This window comes from Podarcis bocagei (genome assembly GCF_964188305.1).
Source record: "Podarcis bocagei genome assembly, chromosome: 4".
Classification (NCBI taxonomy): domain Eukaryota; kingdom Metazoa; phylum Chordata; class Lepidosauria; order Squamata; family Lacertidae; genus Podarcis; species Podarcis bocagei.
In genome coordinates, this window is record NC_138128.1 from 99,432,298 (window position 1) to 99,444,383 (window position 12,086).

Genomic DNA, 12,086 nt, shown 5'->3' on the forward strand with positions numbered 1-12,086 from the left:
AAATGGAGACGCATAGGCAGTGATGGTTTGGCTTTATTGGCCACATGTTCTCCTGCCATTAGATCAGGAATGGCTAACCGGTGGCCTTCTAGACAGTTATAGAATCACAGAATTATAGAGTTGGAAGGGATCCAGAGCGTCATCTAGTCCAGCCCCCTCCAATGCAGGAATCTTGACACACGACGGTCTCCCATCCAGTTTGAAACCATACCAGACCCTGCTTAGTTTTACAAATGTGCTAGCAGTTTTATTTCTGCACCACTAGGAGGCTGTTGGGCTCCAACTCCCAGCAGCCACATCCAGTGTGGCCCAGTGGTCAGGGATAAAGGGAGATGTAGTCCAGCAACTCCTAGTACTTCCCATTCAAACCATCCCTGCCTTAGGCATACCTGAGATTTGCTGGTCTGTCTGTTCTGGCACATGGAGCAAGTGGAGCTGATCACATCAGTGTGTTAGGGCACTTTTCAAGGGTCAACAAAATCTTATTTTGATTATACGGTCACATAGAACAGGTATTCATAGTTTCATCTCTAGTTGGAATCATTTTAAATATAAATAATTAGTTTATTTAATTGTTAACGAATTGCTCTCAGCTCTAACGGCTTGTTTCTATACATGCCAAGGCTTTTAATTAAGCTGCCAGCCTTTTTTAGAGATACTTCTTTTCCGAGATTGACTTGGGAAATGTGTTGTCCCAGTGGAAATATTGTACACACACCCGACTCCCAGCTGGGGAAAGGGAGCTGACCCCTTAGATACAGAGTACATTTTGGAGTCCAGAAATCTGGGAGCAAAGTGGGTCTTCTGATTCTGCAGAAATCAAGGAAGGGAAAAGCAGAAAAGCAAGGGTTGGCTGCCCCCATCATCCGTGCATGGAAACACCCCTGTTTTTCTTGTCTATGGCTGTTAAGAGCTGCATACATTTCATAATTGATGAAGGTCTGTGCTATATTTGGAATTCTTTTTTTTAACTTCTGTATTGATAACAGCTGTGGCTGCAATATGCTAAATAAACGGTTTGCTGATGGCGGTTGTTTTCTGTGACTTGATGTTACTTCTTAGGGACTGTGGGAGAAGAAAACAATTTGCCATAAACAGCACCAGTAGATAGATTGATGGTGTAACTTTGCAAAGTCCCCAAAGGTGCAGGGCAATTTCCTCGCATCTATAAACGCTTCACAGAATGTGAGCGATTAATACATCTCCCTGGCTTCAGAGGTCTGTCATTTAAAGCTGTGGTCGCTTGGGAGTGGGATGAAATTGTTTTGCTGAAGGCAAAGGAGAGTGCGCCTGCCTTTGGCCTTTGCATTTCCAAAGATACCTCCTTGCTTGATTATCTCCATTTGTTGGAGGAGGGAAAAATAAAAGACTTCTGTCAGGAGAAACAATCCACATAACAACATAGTGCGTCAATCTCCTTTGTTGCTTTTAATAGTACAGTATTTAAGAAAGGCACCACTAGGTGGCACAATTTTTAGGTTAAGCAGGGATTTCAGAGCCTGCAGGAATGCTTTCTCTTGCTCAAGAGGAGCAAAAGAACACATATTTTAGAATGCTTCTTTGATGCATTTGTATGGTAATTCGCCATGGGCCAATACAGATTCTGACAGAGAAGAAGAGTTTACAAAGGACTTTGCCTTAAATTGGAACGCTACTTTTATCTTTTTCTTTCTTCTTTGGAATCATCAGCTAATAATCAGGCCTGTCATCTTCTTAAGGAACTCCTGTTTGTTTTAACCAACTAACTGTTAGTTTCAGTTGTATGTAGATTTAATCAGTCACCTTGAAGAAAAAAGGGTGTTTTAGTTCTTAAGATAATGCAGGTCTGATGATGTGGTAGACAAGCGGCGTGCCTCTTCTGTTTGTGAGAGAAGAGGGTCTTTTCAGAGACGGGCAACTACCACCCATAGCTTTCATTTGTACTTTAAATGAAAAATAATGGGCACTGAGATGCTGTTATTGCTTTTACATGATTGACGCCTGCTTTTGTGATGGTGGCAAGCAGCCTTTTCGGTCACAGTTCAAGCAGAATTTAGTGTTGTGCCACAAACCTTCTCCTTTCTGTCTTCCAGAAGCGGGAAGGTCTTCTCCAGACAGCCCAGGTCACAGAAGAGCTCACCACCACCACAGAGTAAGCCCTTCTCCTGCACCAGGGGTCCCCAAACTAAGGCCTGTGGGCCGGATAAGGCCTGAGAGACTCGTTTATTCTGCCCGCCGCGACCCCCACCGCCCACTGCTGCCACCCACTCTTATCAGCGCTGTGTGTCAAAGGAGCACCAGAAATAGCTTGTGTGCATGCGCAAGCGTTATTTGCGCATGCGCAAGCCTTATTTCCGGTGCACAGCCGGGTTGGAGGAGGCCTGTGCAAATGCGCACAAGCTATTTCCAGTGCTTCTCCGACCCAGAAGTGTGCCAGAAATAGCATGTGCGCACACGTATGGGCACGCGCTCCCCACCTCCGGCCCACCGCGCGATCTGCGCTGGAGACACCGGCTCGAGGCGCGGTAGGTTTGCTGACCCCTGTCCTACCCTAAGCTCATGGGGAGTGCACAGAAAGTTCTCGCCTGGGATCACCTGGGACAGCCCCGTCCATTGTGCCCCCTAAGCAGTATCTGGACCTTTGTAGACCATTGTAGTATGTACACCAGTGGTTTTCATGCTTCTCTGCCTTGAAGGAACTCCTGCGTGCTGCAGACGTTTCTGCGGACATATTCCAGGGCTTTCCCTTAGTTCAGGTGGGGCATCAGACAGGCCTGTTGGGCCTCACTGTTGCCTTGTATGAACGGAAAATAAAAGCTATGATGCTTCTAGTGGCCCCCCTGATGATCTACGTTGCATCGTAGTGTTGGGCAACCTGTCTCGGGAATGGGGGCACTTGTCCATAATTATATATTTATATAGTCATTCATTGAGTAATGCCAGGAAGACAGTGAAATGAAGGAGAATTCTTCAGGCCTCAGAATTTCAGAGAAGGCAGAACTTGATGCCTGAAGGATGCAACCCAGCTTTGGATGCTTTGATTCAGGCAGCAACACATCTTGGGCCAGCACTGAACACCCCCCCCCACTGCGGAGCTGCACAAGGCCTTGGAATTCCCATGTCCCCTTCCTTGGAGCTCAGATTTTAGTATAATGGTAGTGGTATATAAGAAAATTGTTCTCTGGCGTTATAGGGTAATAATTTTGCCTTTCATAAAAGATTGTGTAGCAAGATTGATCTTGGTCTGGGGTGTGTTGGGGGGGGGAGATATCTGGGTTTTCTTATTCAGCTGTGGGCTCTTAGGAGCCCATTATTAATGCACTAACTAAGCATTTTCTAAAACTCTGATTTGCAGGATGATGATGGGTAGATTTGGTAAGTACAAGATTTTTAACCCATAATAATGATCCATGTGCAAGTTTCGAAAAGCAGTACAATAATGTTGCATTTCAAACTAGTAATTCTGTCTCTAGTTTGTCTCCCACAATTTAGGAGTTGCCCTTAAGCCTGTTTTTGTCCAAGGTGGCACATTAAAACAATTCTCTCGTTCTCCTTTTGGGCTTAGAGCAGCCTGTCTTCTTGCATCCCATTTTGCCAACTAGGACTGCACTGGACATTTTTGATGTACAGCCAAACTACAGAGTTCAGCTTATTTTCTGTTGCTGTTGATAGCTCCCACCTTCTCTGTGCTTCCAGCAAGTCCTGACTCCTGTGGTCTGAAGGGACCCCCATTCCTGCCTTGCACATGAGCTTGGGGCAATCCCACAGCTGTTATGATCTTCTATATCTTGCTGGCCTCCTTGTTGCAACAGGTTCTCTTCCTTCTTTTGCCCTCTTTGTTCTCAGTCCCAGTGCAGCTTGATCTGCTCCACCTGTTTCCCATGGAACACCATCATATTTGCATGGAGGAGCAGAAGAGTTCCTACTAAGGCAGTAATGACTCCTCAACAACTGGGATTAACTTCTCAGAAGGCTATCTGTGCTTGCACTCTGTGCTTATTTTCATTCATTCATTCATTTCATTCATATCCCAACTTTCCTCCATGAAGCTCAAGGTAGCATACTGGGTTCTCCCCCTTCTCATTTCATCCTCACAACAACTTGGTGAGGCAAGTTAGGCTGTGAGTTTCATGGCTGACTGGTGAATTGAACCTTGGTCTGCCACACCCTAGTCTGCTCTGCTAACCACTGCATAGCACTGGCTTCCCCCTTGCTCAGTGAGTCCATCACTTAGATAAGTACGGAATAATGCATATCTTGCTTCTGTGAATTTTCACTAAAGCCTTTATTGATTTGTTGAAACCTTGTTCCCTTTCTCAAACCAGAGCGAGATGCTTTTGACACACTCTTTGACCATGCTCCAGATAAACTAAGTGTCGTAAAAAAGGTAACATGCCATTTGTGTTTAATGGGCCAGTGGGCATTTTTTTCACTCTCTTCAGATAGCAAGGGTCTTGCTTTCACCAGGGTTCATCTAAGGACATGAACCAGGAGCAAAGTCTTTTTAGGTACTGGGGGATTATTGCAAGATGCCTACTCCTCACGATTACAACTTTTTTTGCAGCCTCCACATTAAGTTGCTGGCACAAAAATCCCAGCCTGTATTTGCCCTCTATTTACTGTTTCTGACAAAGATCTCTGTCATGTTTCTGAAAATGGGTGTTTTTCCTGGGATGAAAAACTTAAAAATGACCAGCAGCCTGGATTAAGCAAAAACTGAAGTGCCTCTCCCTCAGCTGATAGCCCTTCCTTTGCTGAAGTCCACTTCTCCTTCCTTTCTGCCCTTTGACCCCTGAAGAGCCACACCACAACGGGGAAACCTATTTTGGCCTGAGGGCCACCTCCCCTTCTGGTCTTCTGGGCAGCCTTCTGGCAGCCACTTGCTAAGGGCGGCTGGGTCCAAAGGAAGAGGGGGTGGAGCAGCAAATGCAGCTTTTACATTTTGCGCAGTAGACGAGTTTCTACGCCCACTCACTCACTCACTTGCCCCTCCATCCTCACAAGCAAGAGCCATTAATCAAAGGAGAGTCAGGCAAAAACACTCAAGATCGGAGCTGCAGAGGCGTGTAATAAAGTTTTGCCTTAGGCAGTTTGTAGAGTCCTGAGGATTTACATTCTTCCTCCCTCCCTGTTGCCTGTGGATGAGTCTTTTGACTGAGGAGCTTTCTCGTGCTTAAAAATGTTTAAAAGCAAGCCTCCTTGAAAGGTCCAGGTTGTCTTTCATCAGACACTTCCAAAGCACGACAATTCCCCACGGGAGCAGCATGCTGGAGAATGCCACCAGGGGCCGCTTGCATGGGCAAAAGACACTTAATGGGAATCAGCCCCCGTTCCATTGAATTCCAAATATAATAAACCTGCCAAAGTTTCCTTCTGCATAAGCATAAGGTTTACAAATGGGTGGTTTTGTATTGTGAATGTGTTTACGTTCCTTCTTAGAAGTGTAAAATGAATAGCGGTGCAGTCCTAGGCATGCCAGTAGATGGGCTTAGGGTTGCAGCCTCAATCTGCATATCGGTTGCATTTTAATTTCCTTACCTGCTGTGTTCTTTTTCCTTTTCAGTCCCTGATCACTTTTGTGAACAAGCACCTAAATAAACTTAATCTGGAAGTGACAGAATTAGAAACCCAGGTAAGAGGCTTTACTCAGCACCAGTGTCGACAGTCAAACCATGCCTTCAGATATTTTAAAACATCTTCCTTTTTAAAATCAAGAAATAAATCAAAGTGTCTGCAGGAGGCTGTAAATGTTATTAGATGACTGGGTTTTAAACACGTAAACTTTTCCTCCAAGACTGTAAAAACCTCTCTCTCTAAGCTGCTTTCTCACTCAAATATCTGAGCCTAAATACAGGACCAGTTTAAGCTACATGGCTGCCGTAGGTAAATATTACATCCCCTTGTCTTTCTCCCCTGGAGAGTTCCCCCCAATTTCAATCCAATTTCCCTGTTATATGTAGCTGAACGGGGCAAAGGGGAAGGACTGAAGTTACATAAAATATCCCCATCCTTGGTCTTCAGGCAACATGGTCTGGAAAGGAAATGATCCCTCCTCCTTTCTGAGTTTTCAACTCCTTTCCCTTTTCCACAGAAGCAAATGGAAAGGTTGCTCCATTTACTTGAGGCCTGTAAGGGGCCCACAAATGTCTCCACATCTCCCACTCCTTTATACCAAGGGTCTAAGGTGGTCATGACGCGGGTGGCGCTGTGGTAAAACCTCAGTGCCTAGGACTTGCCGATCGCATGGTCGGCGGTTTGAATCCCCGCGGCGGGGTGAGCTCCCGTCTTTCGGTCCCAGCTCCTGCCCACCTAGCAGTTCGAAAGCACCCCTAAGTGCAAGTAGATAAATAGGTACCACTCTGGCGGGAAGGTAAACGGTGTTTCCGTGTGCTGCGCTGGTGCTGGCTCGCCAGAGCAGCTTCGTCACGCTGGCCACGTGACCCGGAAGTGTCTGCGGACAGCGCTGGCCCCCGGCCTCTTAAGTGAGATGGGCGCACAACCCTAGAGTCGGACACGACTGGCCCGTACGGGCAGGGGTACCTTTACCTTTAAGGTGGTCATATATGAGGAAACTGGTGGTTGTTTTTTAAGAACAGAGTATAGCCCATATGAAGCTCTCCAGATGTTGTTGAGCTCCACCTCCATCTAGTTTAGCACATCTGGTTTGCACAGCCTGGGGTGCAGATGGGGAAGCACTAACCTGTGGCCTTCCAGAGACTGCTGGACTGCAACTGACATCAACCCTGACCATTTGGATATATTGTCAGGGCCTGGTGAGAGAACCTAGAGGGACGCAGGTTAGCTATTAGCTACCCAGGTCTAGACAAAGGCAGAAGTAATGTAAGTGCTTAATTATAGCAACAGTATTGAAACTCACCTACCTGTGGTGCTCCTCCTGTTCTTTTTGGGTCATCAAAATTTGCAGGTAGGTAGTAGAAAGGGTATGCGCAGTTGAGACCCAGCAAACAGAAAAACCTTAAACTGAAAATGAGTGCAGGCTTATTGATCTTAGGATTTCTTGGCTATGGGGTTTACCAGTTTTGATAAGGGGTCTGTAAACTTTCATTTGCACTGCAGCAAATAAACTCAACTTGTCCATTTTAGTTGCTACACCAGCCCTGGCTAAATAGCTTTAATGCAAAGAAAGACTTCTTTGGTATTGAAACCTAAGCATGGGAACAGTCACAGTCTTGCCCAAAATGTATTTATCCTAAAAACAGGCAAGCCAAGTGCCTATTTGTCCTGTTGTGTTCTGTGTCTCTTGCTGCAGCATGAGGAATTAAATATGGCTGCCTTGGAAGGACAACAGTTGAAGATAAAGCTGGGGTTCAATCTGATTCTTTTCTTTCTGTATAAGAACAAGCATTAAAGAGGCCTCCTAGCCCTCTCACAGGTCCTTTATAAGACCAGTGGTAACAGTTGGCCCTGGAGAATATTAACCACTCTCAATTTTACCCATGGACTGTCATTTTAATTTGCTCTGAACTAATTTTAAGATGTATTTTAACTAACTGATTGCCTGTTTTTATGTTCTTTGTATACCGTCTTAGTTTCATGATGTTAGCCGCCCTGAGCCCAGCTCCGGCCGGGTACAAATTATTATTATTATTATTATTATTATTATTATTATTATTATTATTATTATTTATTATTGTTGTTATTGTTGTTGTTGTTGTTATTATTATTTCGATTGGTCCCCACCCCCGAACTCAGCACACTTGGGAACACTCCTTCTTGTTTCACTAGCATTTTTATTCACCTCGATCCTCAGTGGGATAATAATAAATCATTAAATCCCTGCAAACACCAGCTGATGCCAGCAATTCCGACCAGAGCTGAAGTGCCCAGGAGAAATTGATTATTGATTCAGTGTGTGGTTTGCAGCACCTCTTGTTTGACTTTTCCTGGGGTCCCAGCGGGGGTGTCACTCATGTTTCTCTTCAGTTTGCAGATGGCGTCTACCTGGTTTTACTGATGGGTCTCCTGGAGGACTATTTTGTTCCGCTCCACAATTTCTATTTAACGCCTGAAAGTTTTGATCAGAAGGTGGGTAGAAATCCCAGCCAGGCAACTTTGGTTTGCTGCATTCAAACGAGCCTTCCATCTTTATATTTGCCACTAAAGCCAGAGTGAAACCAGCACGTTTTCATAATGGTGGCAGATAAGCTGCCACGGTTAACATTTTATAATTCTGTGAAAAGGTTCTGAGAAGCTTAGCCATGAATCTTACCTGGAAAACCAATTAATCTAGCAGCTAATGTGCAGCCCGCAGCTTTACAATGATGTATTAGCCGCAGGGGTGTGTGAGAGAGAAATCTAAAGATAAAATGGTCTGCAAATATAATTTGAAGAGAAGGTAAAGTCTGTGGAGTCACCCTTATCTCACAGACGGTGGTCCAAGAGAGCAGCTGGATCTGTGTGCACAGGACACTTGAAAAGGCCATGATCCTGCTGATCCTTTGGGAGAGACAAAGGGCAGGTGAAGGGGACAGAATCCGCTCTCTCACACAAATGGCTGTTGGAGGGATCTTGGCTGCTCCTCGAAGGGTTGCATGTGTTTCTCCTTCGCTGTGGCCGAAAAATCTCATAGGCAGTGCCTGTTTGCTCCATCCTGCCCCCTCCCAGCTGCTTCCACGAGGACATAGCTCCTAACTTAAGAGGAGGAGCAAGCCCCATCGCATGCACACAGTGGGCGTGCTCCCTTTATTTTATTTTTCTTTTGAGGATTTATAAAACCGTTCCTAAGAAATGAAGTGGTGTGCAACAGCAATTCTAAACAGCAGCTTGCATAGTAAAAGTAAACCTATACATTGCAATCTAGAAAAAGCAGAATTTGAAAGCATCCAGTCACAGAAATTCCACATAGTGTACACTATAAAACGGCTGATTCACTGAGTCACTGTTCAGAGGGAAGTTCTCATTGGCCACCTAAAAGCACTTGTCTGAATTCTATTCATTTCAGTGTCGGGGAAAGCTTTGCAATTCTGTTACTGTTAGCAAAGCAGTGTGTCATAGTATGCCCTTTTAAAATATGTTGAGGGAGCTGTTATTGGGTTGTTGTTTTTATTTTGATTATGTACTTTGTGGTTTTATATTCTGATTTTTTCCCTGTGAACGACCCTGAGACATACAGGTATAGTGGTATTATTATTAAATTTATATACTGCCCCATACCTGCAGGTCTCAGGTCACAGAGTAAAATCAAAATAAAACCACAAAATACATAATCAAAATAAAAACAACAACAACAACTCAATAACACCCCCCAAAAAAAACACATTTTAAAAGGGTATGGGATAACCTCAACCCTAATAATAGGGTATAATAAGAATAGTGAAGTCTGTAGCTCACTGAATTCTGTGTGCTGAACCAACCTAGCCTTATAAAAATATTGAACTTCCACTATAGCATGTATGAATGAGTATTAATTCATAGGTTGACTTACATAGGAATATTTGGAGCCCCTGATGGGAAGTTGTATCTGCATCCAAGGAAGGATAGAACCTCAGTTTGTACTATTTTGTGTTGGCTTATTTAGAGGACTTGTACGTTGATTTGCCCACAGTGTTCCAGGCACCTCTCAGTCAAGTAACATGTCCAACCATAAAATCCCTAAAAACAAAACACCCATAGGATTGTGCTTCTGACTATTAAAGTCAGGGGTAAGCAAGAATTAGGAGGAAGAAACTCTTTTTTAAGAAAACCAATTAACTTCAAAGGTGGGGAAGTGTTTCCTTGTTTTTACTGCCCAGCTCACTGAGCTGTGAGTAGTTTTAATTAAATCCCTTCCTCCTGTGTCTGGTGTAATATTGCAATAATTGGTCATTTCAAGGTAGATGGCAGCCGGGGAGCCAGCTCTTTTAATCTAACTGCAGAAAGAGATACCCCACCCACCGCGGTGCATTTGCACAAAACAAAATGTTCCTCCAAAGCTGGCCTTATAGACAACCTACTCCAGCCTTCAATCAAAGAGGATATTCTTCACATTCCCATTTGCTGCACTTTGATCCATATATCATGAATGAAGCCTGTTTTCATCAGAATGACACTGATGTGTCATTTACAGCTTGGTTCATATATGAACCCCTTGCACGGGCCAGTTAATTGCCAATAACAGTTATTGTGGCTCCCATCACTTCTGACAGCTGAACTAGACGTACCAGTCACAGAATCAAAGAATTGCAGAGTTGGAAGGGACCACGAGGGTCATCTAGTCCAGCCCCCTGCAGTGCAGGAATCGTTTGTCCAATGTGGGGCTTGAACCCACATCCCTTCATGTGACATTTCCTGGATTTTAGCACTTCCCATTGTTGTGGGAATGAGGAGGGACGTGTTTAATGCTTCCGCCCAGATACAAAAAGTCTCTGTTTTTGGAAAGCTAGCATTTCAGGGAGAGTGTTCCTCTCTGATGTGTAAGTGTTCATATATGCAGGGTTTTTGCTTCATGAAATTTCTATGCTTGGAATTCAATTCCAGGCCCAAAAATGGCTGTGGCTGAAATGAATGCGCTTCCAGCTGGCACATTTCATTGATCTGTGTGGTCACCTGAACAAGTCCGAAAGGGTTTAAGCAATGTGATTTTTCTTGAAAGAAGATGATACATTAAGAACGTAGGCTGACCTAAGAATCCTGGGGTGCATGCATCCAGGGATAAGCTAAGCAATATGAGGGGGGAAATGGAGGGAGGGGGTCTTTTCATCCCACTGAAAATTTAAGAGGTTTCTTATTGTTTTGCAGGTTCACAATGTTTCCTTTGCTTTTGAACTGATGCAGGATGGAGGACTGAAGAAGCCCAAAGCTCGACCAGAAGGTATCGTGCGCAGTTCCACTGAAACAAGCACATGCTCAGTTGGACATGCATGTTGGCAAGCATGGGAGGGATTTAAAGTGTTGGTTCTCCCAACTGTAACAGCATCTCTAGCCATGTCCACGTGGGCTGTTTTTCTGTAGCCTTCTCCGAGGCTTCATTCTCAAGATGGTTAACAGCCATAAAGTGTGGTCTAGGGCTGAATTTCCATGGCCATGTTTTCCAGGCAGTGTCACTAGCAGAGGCTGGTCTATCAGGGCAAATGAGGCTCTGTCCCACCCACCTCATCCTTCATCTCCCTGTATTCATGCTGACAACCAGCTTAGAGGATGGTGCAGTTGATTGTCTTCCTACTCCTTAGTCTCACTGTTGCTCTTGTAGAACTCAGCAGGCGACGAGGAAGGCGAGAAAGCTGGAGTTAGTGAGCTCCGCCTCTCCTTGGCTCTGTCCCCATCTATTGTTGGCCTCCTTGCCTTCCACCCACCAGGCAAAATAGGCACCGGCCACCACTGAGTGAGCACCATGGAACTCTCAGACGCCCCCTTGGACCAAATATTGCAGGGGCCAACTGCTGTGTCAGGAGGAGGCCTTGCCCAGCACCGTGCAGCTTCAATGGCCGGGTCTCCTCTTCTCTTGCCTGCCTTCGCTCGGCTCAGCAGTTTGGCCTCCTCCACTCCCTCAATATTGGGGGAGCTGAGTCCCCTGCTAAGGAATATTGAGGGGGCTGATGGCACCTCCACCCTCTAGAGTTGCGCACCTGAACTCAGTGGAATTTGCAGTGGTACCTTGGTTCTCAAACCTAATCCATTTCGGAAGTCTGTTCCAAAACCAAAGTGTTCCAAAACCAAAGCGCGCTTTCCCATAGAAAACAATTCAAAACGGATTAATCCATTCCAGACTTTTAAAAACAACCCCTGAAAGAGCAATTTAACATGAATTTTACTCTCTAATGAGACCATTGATCCATAAAATGAAAGCAGTAAACAATGTACTGTACTATAAAACAAAAAATAGCTGGCAGCCACATCGGACGTCCGGCTTCCGAAAAACGTTCAAAAACCGGACACTTACTTCTGGGTTTTTGTTGTTTGGGAACCAAGGCGTTTGAGAACCAAGGTACCACTGTACTTCTGAGTAAATATGTCCAGGATTGCACTGTTAATCTTGCATCAAATATCATTTGATGCTGTAACATTGAATGTGCTTTATGGACACTGTATTTAATCTTCTGCTGAGTTATGATTTGTGGGCAATGCGGAAGTTTAGTGTGGTGGCTGAGACAACGTTTTGTCCCTCATGC

The 12,086-nt window shown here is 44.8% G+C and overlaps 1 protein-coding gene across 1 annotated transcript in view; it reads left to right on the forward strand.

Moving 5' to 3' along the window:
- Window positions 1-12,086, forward strand: part of PARVB (parvin beta) — a 48,224-nt gene that overhangs the window by 34,445 nt on the left and 1,693 nt on the right. The window contains exons 7-12 of the mRNA XM_081191837.1: window positions 2,073-2,131; window positions 3,335-3,354; window positions 4,305-4,366; window positions 5,543-5,611; window positions 7,924-8,025; window positions 10,717-10,789. Coding sequence (XP_081047963.1) covers window positions 2,073-2,131; window positions 3,335-3,354; window positions 4,305-4,366; window positions 5,543-5,611; window positions 7,924-8,025; window positions 10,717-10,789 — 385 coding nt within the window. The remainder of the gene's footprint in view (window positions 1-2,072; window positions 2,132-3,334; window positions 3,355-4,304; window positions 4,367-5,542; window positions 5,612-7,923; window positions 8,026-10,716; window positions 10,790-12,086) is intronic.